Source organism: Blennius ocellaris (genome assembly GCF_963422515.1).
Source record: "Blennius ocellaris genome assembly, chromosome: 20".
In the NCBI taxonomy this organism is placed as follows: domain Eukaryota; kingdom Metazoa; phylum Chordata; class Actinopteri; order Blenniiformes; family Blenniidae; genus Blennius; species Blennius ocellaris.
The window spans coordinates 9,569,897-9,595,533 of NC_137669.1; the positions used below are offsets into that span (position 1 = coordinate 9,569,897).

At 40.4% G+C, this 25,637-nt stretch overlaps 1 protein-coding gene across 1 annotated transcript in view; it reads right to left on the bottom strand.

Moving 5' to 3' along the window:
* adgrb2 (adhesion G protein-coupled receptor B2) overlaps positions 1-25,637 on the bottom strand; it is a gene marked incomplete at both ends in the record, with an annotated part of 154,875 nt that overhangs the window by 23,892 nt on the left and 105,346 nt on the right. Inside the window, 10 exons of the mRNA XM_080516235.1 lie at positions 2,264-2,356; positions 4,791-4,862; positions 7,598-7,697; positions 10,196-10,294; positions 12,103-12,188; positions 17,120-17,186; positions 18,932-19,001; positions 23,577-23,727; positions 24,157-24,259; positions 24,482-24,585. Coding sequence (XP_080372361.1) covers positions 2,264-2,356; positions 4,791-4,862; positions 7,598-7,697; positions 10,196-10,294; positions 12,103-12,188; positions 17,120-17,186; positions 18,932-19,001; positions 23,577-23,727; positions 24,157-24,259; positions 24,482-24,585 — 945 coding nt within the window. The remainder of the gene's footprint in view (positions 1-2,263; positions 2,357-4,790; positions 4,863-7,597; positions 7,698-10,195; positions 10,295-12,102; positions 12,189-17,119; positions 17,187-18,931; positions 19,002-23,576; positions 23,728-24,156; positions 24,260-24,481; positions 24,586-25,637) is intronic.

The window sequence follows — 25,637 nt, forward strand, 5'->3', positions numbered from 1 at the left end:
TTTGCAGAGAAGTGTTAATCCAAGTTTGACAAATCAAACAGTTTTCCACAGATGGCTTTGATTTTGTTTAACAAGTGGATGTAGTTAGATTTCTACATCTTTATGATGCTTGGAAATGTCAGGGGTTTACTGTGCTAATGAGATTTCCTCTGAATATAGTTAGCACCTGAGAGAACGGTGTTCACTGTAATTACGAGGCTGTTGTAACCGGTGGCAGCCTCACCGAATTATCCATCACAATTAATGTTCTCAAGGGTATTGTATGTGTCTCAGACAATGGCTCTGTGTGCATACGTGCAGACCGAGAAGACTTCTTCAAAGTGGCACAAATTCAGAAAGAGGTAAACTGAGGTAAGTAGGAAGCTTCAGCAACCACCTTTCCGAATCACGACTGTTGACACTGTAATAGGTTGTTTATTCAACATGAAGAACAGCTACTTGTGTTAAAAAAAGTATTTAGTAAAATACTAATTGAAATTTGTTACTTAAATTTCATAAGCAAAATAAATGAAAACTTGTTTTTTATCTGTGACAATAGAAGACATCTTGCAACACATTATACTTTAACCAGAGTTATTGTTAAGCATCACATCAATCACTATTCAACTTCTATCATAGTTGTTAGACTGAAATAAATCATTTTCAGAAAAAAACAACAACTTTGACATGACTTCAAGATGGATAACTGTTACCTGCGAAAAAGTTTTGTTATTGTGTTTTCTTTAAAGAAAAGTTTTGCGTTTACATGGGAATATTTTGATAACGATGTCTGATTACACAGGAACAGCAGAAGTGCTGAAAAAGATGTAGATAGCGTGCCAGGCCACAAGTGTGTGCTGCTCCCAAGTTCCAGTTGGAGTATTTTCAAAAAGTTACATTTCCCCCCGTTTCCATGGAGACGGAGCATTTTCAAACATTTCTACCTTGGGAGACATTTTCGAAAAGTTGCGTTTCCAGTCTTACCGAGCACCGTTACCACATAAACAGATCCTCAGATGTTGCAGTAAAAGAAAAAAAGTCTACAAAAAAAAACAATACCCAAGTCCATCAACCAATAATATAATAACGGCTAATAACATCAATGAAGCCTATCATGCAACACTGTGCCAACAATGTAAAAAGATTGATCCATTATCGTATTAACATTGTATCAATAATGTTCAGTTATTACGTGACTGAATCAGTATTAAAAAAAAAACCACATTCTCTTTTTTTACTCTTTCTATTACGTTGTGCATTATCACATTGAAAATGGCCAAAATAATCACATTACTGGTTGCTACACTCAAGTAAACGATGAATATCTGGAAAACGTACTTAAGCACAGCATTGAAATACACATTACTCATTGCTTGCCACCTCTGCCTTGGGAGCGGCATTTATGATGATGCCACATTTCCTCCAAACTTAAATCAGCACAGCTCTACTGTAAGGGAAAACCAGACGATGAGGATGTGTCACGGTGGCTTCATTGAGCAGAATAATGGCTCCGAACTTTAATCTTGATAACCTCCTAGGAGCATTCAGAAGCTCATAATCGTTACCGCAACCAGGTCTGAGGGAGGAATAAAAAAAAGGGGGGGGGAGGGTGGAGAAAGAGCGAGAATGGCGCTGCACAAGGCTTTCATAGTTGTGGTTTGACCGTATTGACATTGGCGAGGCAGTTCAAGTAATTTATCACACTGTAAGTCACATTAGGAACACACACGCACGCACGCACACACACACACACACTAACCTTAAGGCAGCTTTGTACTCTTTAACTAAAGAAGTTTGAGTTAAAAGTAAATAAAAGTGCTGAAGTGTCTAAAGTCTCAGGGGTGACGACATTTTGTCTTGTGCCAAGTACAGCAGAAATAAAAATAAAGAAAAAAAAGCATTATTATTTTTCAAACAAAATAATACAAAAGTTGTTGACAGTTTGTTCCGTTATGTCATTACAAAAAGTTAATCTTGGAGCTTGGAGGTGGAAAATTTTGAGTGGAATTGCATTACTATGGGATGAAGTTGCACAGTTTGATAAAATAAAAAGCGAAAATGCAAATAAAATTGAATTCCTGTTACGGTAAAAAAAGGTTAAGGAAAAAGAAAAAAGCGAGCGAGAGAGAGCGAGAGAGACAGCTGGGAATGAGTTTGAGCACTTCGGTAATGGCAGTCATGCTTCTTTCTGTCAGGGTTTGAAGCCCGCAGAAAGCTCCGGCCTGGTTAATGTTAGTCTGAGGTAAATGGGCTGCAATGTGGGATGAAATGGAATGCTATTCACCATGATCTGCACCTGTCCGTTCTTGCAGGAGTCTGGTGAGTTTTCGCTGTCGTCTTTACATCCCCCCATTCGACAGCGCACTGCATCCTGCACCTGGGGGGGGGGGGGGGGGGGGGGGGTTGGAGGAGGAAGAGGAGGACGAGGGGGTTGCGAGCAAGAGAAGGTAAAAAATGGAAAAGGGAAAGAGGGAGGGGGGGGGGAAGGGCGATGAGGAAGAGGAAAAGATGATGCAAAGGAAAGAAGTTAGTGGAGGAACTTTTACTTGAGGTAGTTTGGTGAAAGTCGAAGCATGGGGAAACTTGCTTCTTAGACACTGTACATCCTTCATCTTTATCACTGCAATGGCAGCTGCGGTGCCAATTCTAAATTACATCAAACAGGCAAAAGAAAAAAAGAAAGAAGGAAAAGCCTTTTTTCTTTTTCTTTTCGCAAAGTAGCTCGGCTTCCTGATTGTGTAACAGACGGAAAGAAGAGGCTTCTTTGAGCTCACGGCCCAAATTAAAATCAACAGCAACACCGTATAGATGTTGTAACACTTCGGCCTTTCCGATGCCGCGTTGTTTTTCTTTGTCCACCCACGTATGGCTTCTAAGTAAATGTACACCATCCACCATGGCCCGCTGTTCCCGCTCTGCTCAAACCACACACATATCTTTCACTATGCGTTCCTTCCATCAGGCTGCACATTATGGAGATCCTAGTAGCTTGCTGGGAAGCAACATCACTTTTCAGTGCTGTTGCTTTCTGCCAAATCCCATAAGAATCACACGGGTAGAACCAGGATTGTTAGCAGTAGCGCAAGAACATCATTCTCATCGGGTGGTCTTCTTGTGTGTGTGTGTGTGTGTGTGTGTGTGTGTGTGTGTGTGTGTGTGTGTGTGTGTGTGTGTGTGTGTGTGTGTGTGTGTGTGTGTGTGTGTGTGTGTGTGTGTGTGTGTGTGTGTGTGTGTGTGTGTGTGTGTGTGAAAGCAGGCTGCTGCGAATGTGGTGGATCACATGTGCGTCTGATAAATACTGCATGGGCTACCATAGTTGCTTCATTGTTTCCTTGCATCTATCACTTCGCTTTACATCCAGATTCCTCCTCAGTGGCTTTGGCGCCTTGTTCTGTTAGTGTGAGCAGACATGTGCATGTGTGTATTGGCACCCAGTGCAACTGATTCCAACTTCAAAGTAGAAAGCCCCCTGCTTTGGGTACCTACCTACCTCTCTCTCTCTCTCTCTCTCTCTCTCTTTCCTCCTCCCCTGCTTTGCTACTGAATCACGATTTATTTCTCTCTTACAGATCTCTGCATGCCTATTCTTCCTTCCCCTTCACTTAACTAAATCCCTCCCTCAAAATATATTGTACTTCTTTTTCACCCCCCCCTCCTTTTCGCTCCTATCTCACTTCCCTCCTAAACCCCTACACCTATAACGTCACACACGATCATCCTCTCGCCTCTCGTCGGCTGATCTCAGTGGGTCACCTGCACCACCGCCATCCTTTTCATTCCCCACCAAAACCTTGCGTGCAGCAGACGCTTTTGTGCAGCAGACGCTTTTATGCAGCACCGCATGACGCTACACTCACCAGCAAGCCTTGTGTCTATAGTTTACGTAATGTCACATTTTGTACTGGCTTCTCTTTTGTTTTCGCAGTGTAATACTTCCTAATTCTGCTTCTTGTTCCCATCTCCCTCCGCCCTACCCATTTCCTTCCCCCTCCGGTGCAGCTCTCCTCTCTGCCTGTTGTTCTGCAGCTCCCGAGGATTTACGCTCAGGCTCGTGCAGGGGATTTTCATACATTTGCAATAAATAATTCCTGGATTTACTGTACTCTGATCCCTGCTGCTTTTGAGGTATTGATTTAATGCAGCTCCGCATTCAGAGCATTTAAAAATTCACTTGCACTATGCGGCTCATTCAATATCATAATGATCTCTTGGATAGAGTCATGGCTGTGTGTGGTGTGCACACTCATCAGCGGCAACAGACACATTTGCTTTTATGGAAAAAACTGAAGGAAGTCCATTAATTGCAGCTCATGCAATTCCAAGTTAAGTCCAGAACTAGTAAGAGTGTACATCTTGGTATGTGTGTCATGGTCTGTCTCAAAGGCATGGACACATGTATGTGCATAATGAGTTTAAAAATCAGGATCCCTGGGGGCACGGCAAAGCCTGTGGCAAATAGCCACTAGGGGCTATTAGTTGGAGACTTATCGTCTTATTCCATACAGCATCTTCGTAAGCCCCTTAAAGCAGACTTGGATCAGACGGACAATGCTGCACTATCACACTGCATTATGAAGAAGAAGAACCACAACACAGGACATTAATGCCATGCTAATCCCTTTCATGTCTGAGCCGCTTGTCTTCTGTGGCGACTTCAAACCCACACTGAAAGTAATGTGACATTTGCGGGGAACGAATGCAAACTTGCGACGGAGGCCCCCTGTCGCCGAGGTCACAGTGTGGTGCATGAGAATGAGAATCAAATTTGTGTGGTATCTGAGGACCTGACAACTGGGCGGAGCCGGACTCACCTCACGGCGCATGGCGCAGTGTACGGTGATGATGACGAAACCCTGGACAGAGTCGAAGACAGCAAAGAGAACCTGGGAGGGGAAAAGAGTTCAGGCTTTTTAATCTTTGCACGTTCACTTATTACCAAACTGTACAGCTTCAAAATATATTATTTCATTATTAATCGTTCTTTCACTGCAAGTCAATAATGTTGACTTTCCAGCCCTCGGTTAAGCTAACCTTGGCTGAATAGAAAAAAGCTCCCAGAGGAGAGAAGTTCAATTCAAAGTAGACATACCTTTGCTGTATCTTTTAATGAAATGGCTGTAATTGTGTAGTTTAATAAATGCAAGTAAATCAAAAATTATTAAGTAGAAGTTGTATAATGACTGTGTTGTATTTGGTGCTATATAAATAAAGGTGAATTGAATTGAATTGAATTGAATGTTGAAAATTAAATATGCTCTGGATAACATTCACTCATGGGCATAAGTATATTATATTATTATTTACAGTATTGATTGAATCAAAACCCCTTAAAGATTCTGCTGTTGTCGCCTTTCATCCTTTATGTACTACATTCATTTTACAAGTGCAGAAGAATTGTGATGCGTATCTGCAGTAACTGCATTTAAAAAAAAGGTGCTTCCTGCCGTCTATACAGAGACAGAATGACAGCATTTTTGAAAAATGGCGATTTCCCGAATTTTTGCAGAGAGAAAACTTTGTCGCGTAAACGGGACAAATCTTTTGTGGTGGAGTCTTATTTATGTCTTTCTGTCTCTTCATGTTAACAAACAGAATAGATAATGCAGCAGAATCCAATACATTTTTAATCAGATGGCTTCCTGATGATGAAACATAATCCTTTGCACAGTACTGTATATTGTTCATTTCCAATGACAGAAACATGTACATATGATGAAAAGCTAAAGTAAGTAATTGCAATATTTAATTGGTATGCTTCATTTTTATTGATACTATAACTCTGTATTGATTCATCAAAACTACTACAGATATCAGCAACAAGGACACCAAAAACCACATTCAGTTTTGGTTAAGTAATTAAGTACTATTAACATTAAAGGTATGTTGATAATTGTGGCAACTCAGTTATTGTGCAATGTTGTTGTGAGAATGAGGTTTCATTATCTGGAAGAAAATAAAGAAAAAGAAAAAAGTCTTAATAGTCATCTGCAAATAATTTATCTCTATTTCCAGACTGAGAATCCTACAACATAATTCTAATCATAATTGCATTTCAACAATATCTGCTATGTTATTCAGACTAGTTAAAATCACAGTAAGATATCTCAACATGAAAGTAAAATGAATTAGAGATATCTTGCAGTGGTATTCAGCTTGTTACAATGAATTGATCAATATCTAACTGGAATTAGCGATAGTTGTCATCCAGCTATAGATATGTGCAACATGAGTTGTGGATATCTACAACTTAATTATGACTGATTTGGTGATATTTGAAATGTTGAAATGTTAAATCGAATAACAGATATCTGCAAAACATATCCAGTCTCGCTATCAAAAGTTGGAGCCACACTGTTAGTTTACCACCAGCATTGAACTTCTGTTACCTCTCTGTGCTGAGATACGATTACAAATTTGGCAGCTTCTGGGATTTAGACCCTTCATTTTTAAATTGTGTTATGACAATTCAGGAAAAAAAGAAAAAAGAAAAGCAATTAATCCTCTGTCATGCTTGAACTCTCTTGAAGACACAGCAGGGTGCTGACACCCACCATGTGTGCCGCTGTAGTATTATATACTCTGTATTACTGTAATTTTGCTGTGAAGTGACTCAATAACCATTAGAGAAACGCTGATTTGAAAATGAAATGAGTCAGTTGTGTCACGCTTCTTCATAATTACCCACAACAGCCGTTCATCAGTTGTTTATTTTTAAATTGCCTCCATTTTGATTTTTGATATTGACATAAATGTATTATAAAACCAAGGAAAAATGCGGAAAGTGCTTGTTGTAGTTGAACTGTCTTCATTTTGCCGTTCTAAATACAGATGTTATGGACACTTTCTTTACGACAGGTGAATGCAGGAAAAGTTTTTTTTACCTTGCTGACATACTTCGGCTGCAGATGTGTCGTTACATTAAAAAAAGCCCATAACATGAGTGCCTGTTGTGGCGCACTGCATCGACCACTTCATGACAACACAACAGAAATATACCTCATGATGTGTCAAGTGTATCGAGTCGACTGCATTAATGTTTCAGGATTTTTTCTCTCTTCAATTTCCAAGTTTTGATTTATGACAGCCCTCTAAAGGATTACAAAGACCTGGGAAATAATTTAGATGCATAAGTAACAGCTCTTATCACTGTCTATCCAGCTGAACTCCATGTAATGTATGCTCACCACACTCATGCCGTTTCTAACATTGTGTACCAGAACCAGCATTAACTTCTACAATAGTTTGAGCTACAGTGGCCACACAGGTTGGACCTTGTACCCCATAAATGCTCTCAGAAAGCATGACACCAGGCAGATTTTTACTACATACTAACAACATACAAGTGCAGACCAGTACTACTGTACAAGAGAGAGTTTTCCAGACTATCTAGCCCAGGGGTTGGAAATTAATTTTATTTCAGGGGTCACATACAACATATATCCTTACTCTCAATCATAAATTAATCCTTTTCATTATTCTTTTCCTTATTTTCATTTTGTTCTTCTTGTAAAATGTCTATACATTTTATGATATAGTGGTACAAGTACGGCATGTCAATGGTGTACAGGTGTGTGAGTCGCAGTATGTAAATATGTGCTCCACATGTGATATACGTCACCTGGAAGAGTGTGGAGCGCCGGTCAGTTATAGCCAGCACTGCTGACATCCAGGTTAACGCTAACAGAGGAAGAACCACACAGGAGCTCCACAGGGACGCCCTGTCAGAGAGAAAGGAGGAGACATCGGTGTGGGGGTAGAGGAGGGGAGAGAAGGGCAATGAACAAGGGATTTGGTCTCAAACCCAGACATGCCAGCTCTGGTAAGTCACACCAACTCCACTCCTCTCTGGCACAAACAAACAAACAAACAAACAAACACACACACACACACACACACACACACACACACACACACACACACACACACACACACACACACACACACACACACACACACACACACACACACACACACACACACACACACACACACACACACTCACACACACACACACACACACACACACACACACACACAAACAGATGAGTCAGTCACAGGTTCAACTGTGGGCAAACTGAAGCTGATTGGCACTGAGCTTCGGATCACACCAACTGATAAGTGGAAGATGATGTGTAATCATGTAGATAGTTTTGAGGCTGACAATTGCTCACGATTACATGGTTGATGCACACTAAGTGTCACGCTTGTGGACTGTGAGGAAAATAGGCAGAGGCCCAACAGGGAGGAAGAGGAAGGGGACAAGGAACTGACAAGTGCTGACATGAGGGGGGGGGGGACTTATGAGGAGTGTGTGTGTGTGTGTGTGTGTGTGTGTGTGTGTGTGTGTGTGTGTGTGTGTGTGTGTGTGTGTGTGTGTGTGTGTGTGTGTGTGTGTGTGTGTGTGCGCGTGCGTGCGTGTGTGTGACTATAACTCCAATTTAAAATGTTCATGCTGTTTGAGCACATATACATGGTTTTATAACCGTCACCCTGACAGACAGGCAGCCCTGTCTAACTACGCCAGAAGTGCCGATGGCAGCAAAGGAGCAAAAGGAGAGTCGAGTCAAAGCTGCACTGTCCTCTCAATAATAGGGACGTTTCCACCTGTTGTTCACTGCAATTTAAAATGCTCAGAATAATTCAGTACTGTAACACTCAAAGATACGGTACAGAAAACACTTTTAAATTAATTCAAAAGATTTAGCTTCAAAAGGTTGAAGAACTGCATTTTACTCAAGCCAGAATGCCATTATAGTAAATAACAGATATTACACAGCACAATCTGTTTGATTCTGGCTTTACAGGAAGGATTTCTCTAAGCTGATTATGTGAAGGACCTTCCAACCAAATAATATACTGCAAGCGGCAAGACAAAGGGCACAGATATAAATATGGATTACGGTGGAACTTCAGCAAACACATAAGTCAACAATTGACTCAATGTGTAAAAAGTAAAAAGATGCACACTTCATACTGAGCAAAAAAAAATCAAAAAGGAGCCATCCCATAATGTCCCAACCACAGCAGATGATCATGCAATGACACAAGTAAGACTGGAGCTTTAAATAGAGTGCTCTTCAAAGATAAACACCAAGCCATAATGAGAGATTTGCACAAGGACATAGTTAAACATGCATGGATAGTTTGCTGAAGTAACATGTATTGAAGTCGGTGACTGTCTATTGATTATGAAACAATAAAAATTACCCTATTGAAACTGTGATGTTACTATTTGCTTTTAACATCTGTCTCCACCAATATGCTTACGTAGCGTGATATGATTTGACTTAGTCTAATATTATATTTAATGGAGCATACTGCTAATCAGAAAATTGCACCACAGGACTTTTTATTAATGCATGATGGAAAGACAAAAGTGTTATTTAGTGTTGGGACTTCATAAGCTTTCAGAAGTCGTTGAGCTTTTTTTCATATTTAAAAAATGACTTTTTGCACTCCTCTATTCAAGTTTCTTAACATACGACAGCGTTAGCATCATAGTCGAGACATAATGTCCGTTCAGACTTCACAAAGCTCTCTCCACAGTTGTCACACACTGTCGCACGCTCCATGACAAGAAAATTGACTTTGTAAAACACGGCGTCTAAAAGACCCTAAACTTTGACATTTCATTATTTGGCTTCCTGTTTTGATGTTTGACTGTGACCTCGCTTTTTTGAAGGCCTCGTGATAATATGAGAGCCACGTTTAAACAATTACACTAATGTGTTTGATAGCGAAGTAGTTTGCATAATTGACAACCTCCCTGACACCGCGAAATGCCGATGTGCTAAGCCTCTGCAAAACTGCACAATAAACAAGCCGAAAAAACCTCGATAAAAAAAAAGAAAAAAAAGAAGTGATTTGCAAATACAGCTTGACACAGGTCAGATTTGCTCAGCACGACCTGAGGAAAACCCACTTTGGATCAAAACATGCTCATTAAACAGCGGCGGCTTGTGGTGCAGGTGTTTTTCTTTTCATTTGTTTGTTTGGTTGCCCCCCCCCCCTCTCTCCACACATGTCTGAATGTCATCCTGCATCATTACCGACAGCCCCAGATTAAAAGGATGGAGGAGAGAGAGTGGGAGATGGAGAGAGGATGATGGGGAGTGAGAGCCAGATAGAGAAAGGGGAGGGAGAGAGAGACAGAGAGAGACAGAGAGAGAGAGTGAGAGAGAGAGAGAGAGAGTTAGGAAGATGAAGATGGACTAACATGGCGCTGCTGGCAGTCGAGCTGGACATAGCGGTGCTCGAGATCACGCCACACTTGGAGCATTTCAGGAGCAGTCGGCTACGCGCCTCCGCTGGGACACTTTAGGACATGTGAACCCACACACAGACATACACAAACACAAACACAACCATGTGACGAGGAGGAGAAAGGGAGTGGGTAGGGGAGGGGGGGGTGTGTGGAAACACAAGTACCAGTGATGACAACAAAGTGAATGTGTGAGTGTCACAGTTGCAAAAAAAAAAAAAAATATATAAAGACAACAAAGAGAAGGAGTGGGGTGGGAAAAGAAAAAAGGGGGAAGGGGAGGGAGGGAGAAAAGAAAGAAAGAAAGAAAGGCAAATTAAAACCAGATCTTAAAAAGTAGCAGCAATGAAAAATAAAACAGTCGAAGAGTACAAAGATTGTTTCAGAGCAAGCAGAGAGAACGTGAGAGACGGACATCGTAATGTTACAGCAGTCGTGTGGATTAACAGATTACAGTGACACAGACAGGAAATACACCGGCTATTTTATTAAGTGCATGCAGCTTCTTGTGTGTGTTTTGCTTATCCAAAGAAGCCAACGTGCACACTGAGGCTTTGTGAGAGAGAGGAGGAAGAAGAAAGACTCCTTTGGTTGTTTACTTAGAGTTGACTACTCAGATGGAGAGAAAGTGTGAGTGTACGTGCATACGCATATACATATTTATATATACAGAAGTGGAGAATGATGGGGCAACACACGGGCTATGCTACATTAGTGTCCCATCACAGCTCATTGCCTTGGTGCCAGCCACATCCCCATGGCTTCATAAGGAAATACATTACACTAATGACAGCCTGTCCTGTTAGCAACACTACCAACTACTGTGTGTTTGTGTGTGTGTGTGTGTGTGTGTGTGTGTGTGTGTGTGTGTGTGTGTGTGTGTGTGTGTGTGTGTGTGTGTGTGTGTGTGTGTGTGTGTGCGTGTATTACCTATTATGTGCTCAGTTCTAAGAACCTGAGTGGAAATGTGCTTAACACTCGGATAAGGCTAAGGACTTTACCTGTAACAAAGAAGGCCACACCTGTTTGTCAGTGTATATGTGTGTGTGTGTTTGTACACAGCGACTGGTTTAATCCCAGTTGCATCATTGGGTACCCAAAGCTAATCAACCCCCTGGAGAGTCAATCTCAACAATTAACTCTTGCAGCTGCACACAAATGATCAGTTTCAATTTGGGTGAGGGATAGACATTAGTGGAATCACAATGAGAGAGAGAGAGAGAGAGAGAGAGAGAGAGAGAGAGATCGCAATCAATAGGTGTGAAAATTAAAGCATGGATTTCGCTGCCAAAGCTAGGGAGATCTCCACTCAGGATTAGGGAAGATGATGAGCACCCGCTAACTGCCTTAATAGAAATAATGGTGGACATGGATGCATACGGACGTCCGTCTCGCTTGAAAATCACTCGTGTGGGGCACAATGCTATGGAATTTTTATAATGTCATAGGTTTGAGTCGCATATTCTGGGTGTTTACCGTATGAAATTAAAACTCCATCTGCCATTGATCTTCATATCTACCCTATTCATCTATGGCACATAAAAGTGAGAGAACTAGATCGCGCCCATATGTAGGAATGACACAGAAATGTTGCTACCTCTCACAGAGCAAATGAAAATAACAGATGTCTTGTCATTTTGTTGCCAAATTGGATCACGCCATTGATTATTTTGAGGCGAGGAGCAGGTGTACAAGTTTGAAGAGACCTTTGAAAGAGGCCCAGGTTTTCTGCGAAATGTTGCCTTCCCAAGTCTGTCTTGACAGAAGGTAAAGCATGTCTAATTTGCACTCAGTTTCCACCAAGAATAAGTAAGTGGTATGTGTTTTCTATGTGTGAGTCACAGGCTGTTTTTGGAACTTACCCTGCTCGCTGCTTTTTAGACTTGTCTGAGATGCCGTCACGAGACATGAGCTTGTTAAACACCACGATCCCGATGAGCATATTCACCTGCGAGAAAACAGAGACACTGATCAACCTCCATGAAACTGCGCAAGATGTTTTTCTTTTCTCTTTTATGTCTCCGTGAGTTGAAGATTACTTTTTAATGGTCCCACACATTCAATACTGACAATGACAGTGATTTTGCTGGAAGTTCTCTCCACCTGAGTTTTATTTTTTTTGTTTTTTAACTCAGGTCACAAATACATAGCACAACATAGATTTATATCATCATGTAAATATGAAGCAAAAACTTCCTTCGCTAAAATATTCATAACTTCAACCTACATTTCACAAACACAAGTTGTCACAGTTGTATTTTGAGACACACAAAAAAGAATATTCTAAAGTTTTTAATTGGACAAAAAATTGGATTACATTGTGGATGTACCCGAATGGAATGTTTTTAGCATTTATATGGTCATCACCAACGATTGACAACTCTTTCTCTCCGTTTACCTCTATAAAAAGGTTGAACTATAATTTAAGTTACAGTGAATTCAAACAGTGGCAGAAAGACCATATAAAGCCAGGAAAGGCAGTTTACCTGTTTGACTCTAAAACACGTTCGTGAAGCATAAAGCTTGAGGGCCAAACCCTAAAAGAGGCTCAAATCCGACCCGCCAATCCAACAAGCAAATTAAGAAATAGCTAAAACAACAGTGAAAACCTGAGATCATTGCATGGAAAGTGGCATTAGCCTTCAAGCCATGCTGTCAGGGTGAGTTTGTAAAAACATGCACAATGCAACAGTTGTTGTTTTTTTTGTTTGATATTTAATTGCATTTTGCACAAGAAGGTATCATTAAAATTGATTTTATGTTGACATGTTATTTTCAGTAGTGATTGTTGTGAGAAAAAAAAAAATTCAAACATATACGTACGTAATTGGTGCCACAACAAAAAACATGTTAGTAAGGCACTAATTTACCGGCCTGGCCCACTTAAAATGAAATTGATCTGTATGTAACCACTGAACTAAAGTGTGTTTGACTCCCTGGCTCTTGATTGATTGCAGAAAGCTTCTATTTATTGTTTTTGGATATCTGCAAATCTATGGTCTCATGTCATCAATGCATTGGTCTTTGGTGGCTGGAATAAATGTAATCATCTGTGCATAATTGTTCAACCAGTCCTTGTTCTCAAAAATGAAAAGCGGAGCTGCAGCGATGTGGGTGACACGTCATACAAAAAGGAACTGCTTTACCAATCTGAATCCTCAATAGAGGAATTTCAAAATATAAAACTATGTGTTTATGTGTTTGAAATCCCCTTTTGGAGGCTCCCATACCTGTTAGGGTCCTAAAATGGGGCTGTAGAGCTAATGAACAAACAGAAAAATGGGTGGGAAAACACTGACGGCTCCTCATTCTGGCCTCACTTACTAATGGTAAGCCTGCAGTTAAGCCTACTAAACATCTGACTGTTGTGACCCAGTGATACAGATTTTTATTATGCATACTCAGACTCATCTGAGCCAAAGCTTACCACGTGTAGACCTTTTTCTACTCTGAAATCCTGCCCATCTGGGAGATTTTCCTCTGCCCGTGACATGTTTCTTATAATCCTGTCCAACATTTGCCTGTAGTCTTTCTTCTAAAAGCTACGGCTTTCTTTGTCTTGTTGTCATCTGCTCAAATTCTTTGGGAACTCAACAGCGACATACGAAAATGATAAGCGACATTCACGCTATACCCATATTTTCTATGAACTGTACTTAACACGCTCCTATGCTGAATGACTGCCAGGTTTCTTTTCTTTTTTGCATTCCGCCATCACAGAAAACACCTCATGGCCACAAAGAAAAAAACATCATATATTCAACACACTTCTACAAAGGCTACTAAGGGTCCAGTGGCTGGGCAGTTATTGTCAAACTTCCATGTGGTCATTTCCGTTTCAGCAGCTTTTGAAGAAGACAGATTTCTACTTCTCTTAGGTACATCCACATCTGGGTACTTGTGGCAGCTTTTTTACAGTTGGCTAAAAAAAAAGCTCTTTCCCACTCTCATCTCTTTCAGTCTCGGCTGGTGTGTTGCTACTGACAACTGCCTGCGATGTGCCAGATTGCAAGAACACCATTGTCATGCCAGTCATGTCTGGCCCCGGCTCTGTGAGTCAGCATCATCCTGCTCTGCTATTTGCCCAAGGCCAGGTTCATTAATTAGAGAAGAGTCCTGTGGGAAGGTGTGTGTTTCTCTGCCCGACAGTCCCACTCTCATTACAGCTGTTTGTTAGAGTCGGGCCCCAGCAACAACACCGTTAAGGGGGGCAGGTACCACATAGCAGCTGTGGTGTGGAGTGCACGTCAACGTTGGGAGAAAAAGGAGAAACGGAGGAATATTAGAAACGCACCAAGACACACACTGAAGATTTAGTTTTTTCAGATTTCAGGCTATTGCGGCACATATAGGTCCAAAAATAACCTTTAGTCCTCCTCAATTTGACAGTACTCCATTCTAATCCATTCATTTCTTTAAATGAAGCACGAGATATGAGAGTGACTTTTGATTATTACTACTTGATGGGCATAGTCCTTAAGGTTCCATCGCCTAATCTTAACACACGCTTTTGGCAATTCCATTCGCGGATTAAGCGTCATTCTTTGCCTTGCATGTTGATCCAAACGGTCATCAACATCTCCTTCTCCACATTAGAATGTAGTGGCGATGCCAGCTTCGGTTTCTGTATTAAGCAGGTTTTACAGGAGCAGGTTATTAGCCTCTTCGATCACGCTTCGATTGGTCGCTACCCTTTGACATATTCGGCATTGGCGGCTCTACCAGCAGTATAATACGCCAGCCGACATTGCCCTAAGGGTCCGAGAGACACACAAACTCGCCTACCACGGTATGGTAGTGATCCCATCAGGGTAGAACACTGATGAAATTCTTATTGAAATACAGGAACAATTCACCCTGTCATATTCCATGGTGTCATTTTCAGTGACCAGAAAATTGTGAAGTAATTAAAACCTATAGGTCAAGGAAAAATAAGTTTATATGTTTCATACAATACAACATTGCTTTTAGCTATGAGTGCAATGTTTTTGTTTGTTGTTTTTTTTTTTTTTGTGAGTGTATATAATGTTTTCTACTCATAGAGCTAACAAATACAGTATAACCCTGCAAAATAGTGGGCTTATAGTAATGGAAGAAAAATAACTTCAGTTAAAGCTGTACTTAGTTGGTAAAACAGGTGGCTCTGTTCAAGGATTAAAATGAAAATTTACATTACCAGGCAAAGCACACTGAGGAATTTAAGACTGTGTAGGGGAGTAACAGTAGTAATTTATTAGGAGATATTATATCGAGCAGAACTGAAGCCAACCTATGGCTCAACAATCCACAGCAGGCCAAGTTTTTCCAGTGGTGCCTTGGGAAAAGTAATTGCTCTGGCTTTTTTGAGTTTTCATTACTGTTACCTTTTTTATACTTTACACAATGATTAAAATTGGAACTCTGTTCAAAACTACACATATGTCAAAATTAATAGTAAAAGGTAAATAGAGGAAATAAAAAAAAAAATAAAAAAACCTCTTTGAGCATTCTTGTCAAGACTAATCTGAAAATCGATGAATGCATTGAGGATGTCTTTTAAAACGAACATATTGCAAGTTTCCAAAGATTTATGAGTATAAAACTTGAATTCAAGATCCTGTTTCCTTTTATGTTTTCTAAAGAAACACAACTAATGTTTAACATTGATGTTATTAGAAGTCTAAACCAGATGGATTATGCATTGTTAGAGATTTACAAAATCTAGATATTGTACATCTATCCTAATAATCAATAAAATTATTTCAATGTGTATTTCATTATTGCCATCAATATATCTTTGGTAGATTGAAAAACATGGCAAGAAGAAGCAGCCAAATATGATTGTGCATAAAGGGTGACGGATAAACAGAAATTATATTCACATGCCATCGTCATCATCATCATGAATTTTCAGCACAACAAAACACTCTATTCCCTTGTATGTCGAACTGCAGCATGCAAAATGGCTGTTCTCTTGTCAAAAAATGTACAGAAAAGAACAAAAATGGTAATGATAATAATAATAATAAAATTTTCCCGCACACCTGTTAGGAGCTTCCTCTCTAATATCTATTATGCATCCATATGTGTCAACAGCAGCAACAACAACCAAAATAACTCAAAACAAAACAGCAGTCACACAACAACAGCAGCAGCAACAGCAGCAGTGGCAGCAGTTATCAAACTAAAGTTTACTACCCCTTCCAGACTTATTAAGCTTAGTGGTGGAAATATCCACCCAGGGATTCATTTAGGAGAAATTAGTGCAGCCACATAGAGCAGGCACACAATTGCGGATGATTAAAACACCAGTAAGATGCAATCAATGCACACAGTGCTGCTGTAGAACAATACGGAAAAATATTTACTTCTACATAAGAATGTCTGTTTCAGAGCAATTGGCCAAAAAACAAAGCACACATTATTATCTTTGTGGCACACAATGTCATCAACATGAATATGTCTGTGGAAAAAGAAAACAAAATGCCTAAAATTCATTGGATATGGGAACTTGTGATTTGAAAGTTCATATATGAGTGAAGAGACTCAGGGCTAGAATAGGGCCAGACTTCAGTCCAGACATGCATTGCACTGCCACAAGCTCTTGTCTGCAAGAACATATTTTATTATATTCTGGGCTGACATTTTAAACTCAAGGATCAAAGTGCTCAACTCATCATTTTGCCGTGTACACCCCGGGTGCGTACGCGTTCAGGAGCGGGGAGTGGGGAAAAGAAAATCCTCAGAGGTCAATACTCAGAAGCTTTAAAGCTCCGAGCTTGGAGGCTAACTTAGCAAAATATTTGTAGAAATATGCAGCGTGACCAGAGAGAGGGAGGCTGGCGGACGTGGGAGTGAGGGAAATCTCCCTCAACAGAGAGTTACGCTGGGCAGACTCACCAGCACGATGACGGCGGCGGGCCCAACGAAAGCATAAAGTAAGCCCCCCTCCAAGGATAACCAGCAACTGCAGGAGGGAGAAAACAAAAATAAAACATCAACAATGACTAGAGAAAAGTGTTTCAAGTACAAAAACGGCAACAATCACAGCACATAGAATATCACTTCAATACATCCACCCCTCTCATTTCAATGAGTGCCAAGTCCTTAACCACAACAAGTGCACATTCAATTATAAAGTATCACATTTAGTCAAATTTCCTTGGTGGGGGATAAAGCTTTTCAATGTGTGGGCTAGTGTTAAAAAAATAAATGCCTGGAGTGTTCAGCAAATTCATTATGTATATTACCTAAAACATATCTGCAAACTGTAAACTTAATTCATTGTTCAAAGCTATTGGGACTTAATGAGTTTGAATATATCCTCCAGTGATGTCATTGGAGCATGCTGAGACCCCCTGTAACATCTTAATCACAGCTCAGTCAAGACAAAAAAAAGAGAAAAATTCAAAAGCGCCCCCAAAAGCTAACACAGTCCACATATTAATGACAAGCAAAGAAATACAAGGGGATGAATGTATTTGAAAACATATTACGTTGTAAACACTGAATCAATTACACAACTCACTGGGTACTGAACAGTTTCTTTTTTTTTTCTATATGGGTTGGCGTTTCCTGTTTATCAAAACCACTTGTGTGTTTCATGTTCTGGTCCACCGCAAACAAAAATGTGAAACAGGCTTTACATGCTTGGTATGACTGGAGAACTGACTCGAACATGAGTTTGGAGTCGGTTCTCATTCACTTCTTGATTGCAAACAAGCGTGTTGCTGTCCATCTGGACCATCTGTCCATTTGTAAATTACATTTTTGAAAAAAAAAAAAACCCGAAAACAAAACAACAACAACGACAAAATGATTAATAGGAGTATAATATTTAGGCTTAATATTAAATTCCTAAAGATACCTCAAACCCAATCAGTCAGTCTCTGCTTGAGCAGTGAAAAGCTTTTCTATCTAAGTGAGCATAATTTCACTTACTTGACAAACAGAATTTACGCAAACTTGGAAATTAAATATGAGTATTCTCACAGGACTCTTGATTACGATGCCAAATGCGATCAGTCAAATCCACACAACGACACAGTCCTCATAAAGCAAATTGGCTTCATTAGATTTTACCAGTTAAAGTCTTTATAAATAACACTTAATGATGTTTTTTCCCCAATTAAACTTGAATTTTGGGGGGGTAATTTGGTTATGAATATTTTAAGGTACTGAGGAATACTTAAGTTTTAAAAGCTCATTTTCGGGGGTTTTCAGTGTACCGTGAGTGAAATTTTCATGACCCCTCTTAGTAATGGTACCGACGACAATTTCTTGTGCCTATTAAATAAGTGGCTAAGATGTTGATGTTCATTTCACGTAGTGCATCCAAGGACAGCTTGCATCCCCCTGTGGTGCAGCACAGAAAGAAGTACAGAAATTGGACGGAGAGATTGATGTGGGGGAGGAGGGGGATTTCTGACAGTTTTGTTGAATGCATGTGTGGTGAGAGATTCGGCTGGTGAGCTCCCCTGAATTAGCAAGCATGTCTGCAAAGGGATATAAACACACTTTTAAAATATACACCTTCTCTTAAAAAATTATAGGGAAAACAAAGGGAATCATTTGCGTGCTTCGAATGGTCAATTTCAGAAATGTTGGTAGGCCTCCAGCCAAACACTTACCAGAGGTAGAAAATAGTATGTGGTGATGTATTTCAAATAAAGTGGTGTGCAAGATAAGGCAGGAGGTGTGAAACGGACTTACTAGCTGGCTGTGCCGTAACCCCTTGCTCTGGTGAAACCCACCGACACAGCTACAACAAGAGCTGGAAGACCTGCAGACAAACAGGGTGAGAGAGATCAAAAGGATGAGACAAAGGATTAAAGGGAGCCGTAATGGGGGCAACGCCGCATGTTGACCAAATAGGTTTTTCTCCAGTGAGGAACAACTCCATACGGCTTTACCAGTTCAAATTCTCCGCAGCAATGCAATAGCGTGCAACGTGTGCATGTATGATTGAAACTGACTGTGTGCACCGCAGGTGCTCCTTGACACATGGTCTAGCTGCAGGCAAGAATATCAGACTTGGATCCCCGTGTCGCACTTTTTGAGGACACTCTCCTCGTTTCTTCATGTACATTGTAAATTAACACGTTCCCAGGTGATCCACGCATGCAAACGTATAGGTGTGTGTGTGTGTGTGTGTGTGTGTGTGTGTGTGTGTGTGTGTGTGTGTGTGTGTGTGTGTGTGTGTGTGTGTGTGTGTGTGTGTGTGTGTGTGTGTGTGTGTGTACGGGTAACAATATGAGTTGTTACAGGAAGTTTATAAAAATGTGACGTGTGGCTGAAAGTGGTCAATAACTCATGCATTAATTAGCCAAATCAAAGCAATTTGTGTGTGTGTGTGTGTGTGTGTGTGTGTGTGTGTGTGTGTGTGTGTGTGTGTGTGTGTGTGTGTGTGTGTGTGTGTGTGTGTGTGTCTAAATTGTGAGGGGAAAGGGAGTGAGACTGAGTGTTGCGGAGTGTGTGCCAGAAAAAGAAGGAAATATGCTGGGCCCCATAATGAGCTTGGCTCTGAAATATTCATGTAATTAACAAAGCTGTGATTATGGCTGCAAATGAAAAGCAATTAGAAAAAGTCACATTAACATTAACAAATAAGATGGTGGAGAGCCAGGCTGGTCCACTAACCAGCTTGCACAAAGTTTCAATTAGTCAACATCATCGATCTACAGTTTAGCCTTATATAATCTGGTAACGGCATACTTATATGTCAGGCACACACGTTGGACGGCTGATCTAACACGAGTCCTGTCACTATCCAAATCGCCTGTTTCCATGGCAACTGATTTTAATCACACAATTTTGGGTGGTGGTGGGGTGCAGAATGGACAAGAGGATGATAAACTGTTTCATTCTTACCACGTCGCTCTCTTTCATGCATTCCATGTGTATCAGTTACTACATCAGCCACTATAGACCAAACTCCTGCTCGTGTGCACACACACAAACACACACACTGCGTCAGTATCTCTCCATCTTTAACTGTACAACAATCTATACATTCTCCCTCTTCTGTATCTGGTGAGGGCATCGGTCACTTGGCAGATTAGAGCGAAGGGATCAATATCAAGTCAAATGAGTAGCCTGTGTGTGTATATGTGTGTGTGTGTGTGTGTGGGGGGGGGGGGGGGGGGGGGGGGGGGGCTTGGGGGAAGAGGTTTACTATCTTTCTGAGGTCCATAACCTGAGAGCTCACTACACTTATGGATTTCAGATTGTTGTGGGGATAAAAATGCTGAACCCGACAACAAATGTATATACTTTCTATGTATCAGATTATGATTTTATGTTATGATTAAACTAAGTTTGAAAAGGCAAGGTATTACATCACAAGTGATGCTGTACAATCTGTGTGGGGGCGTATGTTTTACCCACATTATGGATAATCTGTTGACACAATGACATCAGATGGACCTCGCTGAAATATGGGGACAAAAGTCAAGTGTGCCTAACATGAATCAATACATTTTGAAATGAAGATAAGGTAAGATTCGATGAAGATTTGAGTTAGGTTTATATTAGCAGAGCAGTATTTATCCAAATAAATAATCTGAGAGCAAATTAACGTAAGTTGATGTAAAGTCCCCTAAAGTGATGAAATTCTGAGTCTGTGTGTGTGTGTGTGTGTGTGTGTGTGTATGTGTGTGTGTGTGTGTGTGTGTGTGTGTGTGTGTGTGTGTGCGTGCGTGTGTGCACGAGTGACTGCTCTACTATGTTGTGTTAGTAATTTGTGCACATATCTCAAAGCATCTTGCCAATGCTGTGCAGATGTTATCATAGGTTTTGATTATCCTCTAGCATCCCTGGTGCCTGTTGCACCAAGCTGTAGTGCATTCAGAGGACAACATAATAGAATGACATGGAGGCTAAAGGGAAAAGAAGTAATACACAGCTGAATGGCACCGGGAGTGAGATTACCTGTGCTCTGAATGTATAGAGTGACGTCGTTTGCAAGAGAGACTTCGGATCTAGTGCTGGATGAATTTGATAGAATTACATTGGAGACTGTAATGAATATCATTTGGGAAATCCAGCTGCAAATGACAGCTTACAGCAAAGAAGAATGGGGTGGAAATGAGAATGCAACAGATGAAGACAGTTAAGCTGACAATCTCAGCCTGACAACAGAATGAGCCGTGATATTTTCATGTAAAATGAGCCCATGCTGAGATTTATCACCAATGCATGTCACACATAACCTTCTAATCAGCACCTAACTCATCAAAGCATCTTTATTTGCCATATGCTACAAAAACATCGTCTGGCACAAAAGGACAATCTATAGTTTCATTAAGAGAAACCAGTTCAGCTTGCATTGCGAGTAAAGGGGGCCGAATGCCACAGTGACACTGAATTTATGAATAATTAAAGCTCTTTCCTTTTTGAACAGTTTGTTTCAGAATGCAGCTCCAATATCCTGCAAACATGCATATGAAATCACATCACTTCTTAATGCATATAGCAGTACATGCTAATGCCAGGGAAACCAAATCATTGAAGTCACTGCGTGGGTGTTCAAAATTTGCTCAAATGAACCCATGTAAAGTCATGCAGTATTAATTTCATCAATAACACCTTATTGCAAGTCAAGATGAAAGATAAATCAAAGACAGCCTTTTTTAAACTATTTATGATGGAATGATGACAGAAGTGTCATGTCAAAAGACGAAATAAAATATAACAGAATTAATTACTGTTATATGGAAAAGTTTGGGACAACTTACACAGATGACTTGAAGTGAAACCAACTTACTATGTTGTATGAACCGTGATGGGTGTTGTTATTCGAGCAAGTGTCTGAGGAAACTAAAACGTTTCCAATCCCTGTTACTCCAACTCCAAATACCTTCATCATCATTTCAACCATCTCCAACTGGATCTCTTATGCAGCGTTAGCATCTACATGTGAGTTCTGACGAATTGATCAATAAGAAATTTTTGGATCTGATAATAAAGCTAGAAAAACACATATTTAGGTATAATTTTATATTTCAGCTACATCATGTTATTTGATGTCAGAGGACCCATTAGCAGTGGGGATGCAGAGGTTACCAGAACCTCCACGTATCTGTGGTAACAAACTCAACAGCACAATACAGGATATATGGCTTAAATGTATTCATGATAATATTATCAACAGGATGTTAAACAATGTAAGTCCACAGTGCTTTTCTGAAACATAAAGTGTATTGTGCTGTAAAGAGTCACTCAAGCATTTAGGCCTTGATTACATGACATTTTAAGTGAAAAGGCATTGTTTTTGCATCTTATGCTTGTCACAAAGCCGGATCCAGATATTTTATTTGGAAGCACAAGCAGCTCCCACTATCCATTAGGAAGAACAAGTGAAACTGAAATTATTTCAGGTTCGCAAAAATATGTGGCAGCCCTCGCAGCTCTGTTCATACACAGTTTGGGAATAGGAAAAAAATTTAATTACAGAAGAGAGTGAGTCTATTTTATTACCTCAGATCAGTGATATGTGTTCCTTTGTGTAAAATACTGCAGTCTAGTAAAATGAGGAGGGAGGTGATGACTATACAAACAAAGTGCAAAACAACTCTAAGAGCTGTTGTGACTGGGGCTGCACAATATATCACAGATTTAACATTATCGCAATGCAAGTATCGCAAAAGACTGGCTGAACTGGAATTAGTCATAGTACTCTGCATTCATGCTCTGCAAATTCAAAATGACAACATTTTAAATATGAAAGAGAGGTGCCATTTATCACAATTAAGTAAGGCAAAAAAAAAAAAAATCAATGCTGAAAATGATGCCATTTTCATGTGTGGCCACTAATGGGTGCTGTTGTTTGTTTTTATAATGAAAGCACAGAGACACATACTGTCTACAAGGAGACGAAGCCCGAACATTTTCCAAAAAGTACATTTTCTCATTTACACAGCAATTGAGCTGGAGCGTTTTTGAAAAGTTATGTTTTCCCCTTTACATAGGGACACAGTGAGAGCATTTTGCAAAAGATCAACTTTGGGTAGTTAGAGAACCTAGTGTGTGATCAATGAATGGCGGTGTATCTTAGTGACGAGAGAAAGAACACTCTTATTAGAACAAACCTTGAAGCAAAAAGCCCTTGACATAACTGACTTAAATGTCGGTTACAAATACAAATTGTATTATTATCACAATACTCAACAACATTATCACATAGTCAGATTCAATAGTTACCTAAGCATCCCTGCAAGCAAATCCTTGACTGAATTATGCTGTGGCCTGTCTTGGAAAACCAGGTATCGAAGACCAAATGTGAATGACCAAGGAAGTTACAATAAAATTGCTCTCTGCATTACTACGTCTGCAGGACATCCCTTGTGTGAGTACTCACCCCAGCCGAGGCACAGGAAACGCTTGCGAATGAGCCTTGATCTCATTTTGCCGATGACGGCCAGGTAGGACTGCCAGGCCTCAGTCAGCACCCAGCAGAAAGACGCCAAGAAGAAGAAATGCAAGAAGGCAGCAGTCACAGTACAGAGGCCCTGAAGAGAAAGGAAACACCATGGAGAAAAGAAAGATACTGTATGTCACTGGTTGATGATGTTTTAGACCTCAAACCACATAAAACTCGACAGTGGAGGAAAAAGCAAAACGTCACAAAATCCAGAGGACAAAGTAAGATCTGTATTTAAGAATATTTTGTTTGGAAATGTCCGAAGTCAAGCTGACTCTGCTGTGTTTTTGATTTCACTCAGGAATGTCCACCACAGAGTGCAGTCCTGTTGAGTCAAGGTGAACCATATGTCAAAAAGGTCCCTACAACACTTGACTGTTGTTGCCCTCTGCAAGTTTTTGACAGTTTTGTTTCTCAGCTTTCTTTTACACACCCTTGGTGCAGCGCACTGCTACAACAATCGTGAAAGTGTTTGGCTTGAATCATAGGAAAAGATTAGCTTCTGTGTCAACTTTACCTTGCTAAGCGTTTGTGATTGTCCAACCAAAATCAATAAATTGGAGGCCAGGATGGAGAGGCAAAAATTCACCAAGATGATTGATCTCTCCGATCGGATGTACCTAAAGAGGAAAGGATAAATGACAGTGAAGAAGAGAGAGCATGAAGAGACATTTCAATTAAGTCTTAATGACAGACTGATGGACTGAATAGCAACTTTCTGGACACCGCAGTCACTCGCTTGATTTTACCATCTGTCATGCATGTTACAAAAACAAAAAAATAAAAAATGAGATTCCGATATTGGTTGTAAACATGTGTATGTACAATGTGAGCACTCTCACCTCCAGAAGGCAGCATAGATTAGCAGCAGGATGAGGAGAGCAGTGCAGGAGACCCCACAGCCCACCATGAGGGGCACAGAGGGCATGCTGGTAGGACCCATGTCCTAAAGAGTTGAGAAGAAAAGAGAAAGGGGGGAGGAAGAATGAGAAAGAAAATTATTACTGCAAGCCGAGGCATAGTACATTTAAAGCAGTCACTTAACAGTGCAAGAGCTAGGCTTCTGAGGTAGTACATAGACATAAACATAAACATAGGCGAAAGAAGGTAGGTACCTAGGTAAGGGAAATTATGCAGGTATAGGTATGTAGGAAGATATTTATGTATAGACGAATATGAGTTACAGATGCCAAATTGGCTCTCTGAAAAGATGAAAGCGATACTTGGATAATTGTCTACTTTGCACTTACAGTATCTCATAACTCTTACTATCTCTTAGTTCTAATCCCTTTGGTAGCCTCTCCAAACTATATGCAATTACCTTTAATTAGAATTACATGAGTCTGTTACCATAGATGGAGCTGGATAATGACATGTAATTACACGAGCCTAAAATTTGCTATCTGTAAAGAGTACTGCAGCTAGATTGACCACTGTGCATTCATAATGGCAGAACTTTTACAGGGTCGCTGACAGAGCATATAATTACAATTACAGCCTAAATTTGTTGTTATTTACGATGACTGGCAGCTTTTTTTTTTTCCCCCCAAAACCAATCTCTTGCCGTTTGCTTATTATTGCATATTTTCGCTTATTTGCCTCCATCGTGCACCCATTAGAATCTTCTCTGTGATTTCATACAATAGTGTACAATACAATCCACGACCGGGTATAATTAAGAATTTCAGGTCATGGTGCACCGCACAACTCGGCTCCTGAGGTGTGCATTTAAACGGATGAAGAGCAGACAAATAAGGCTGCATGGAAAAACATGCATCCCGCTGCGTCCCAAATGGGCTTGATGTTTGGCCCGCTTTTTAGTTCTCAATCACACAATTTACCTCAATTTACCTCCCACCATGGCTAGCCTCGCCTTTCATCCCAAAGATTGCAAACATTGTCGCACAAGGTGTCTTTTGCTGCAAATAAAAAACCGAACTGCACACAAAGGCATGTCCAAGCAGATGTACTAAGTAATTGAAAGTAAATGTCTCACCT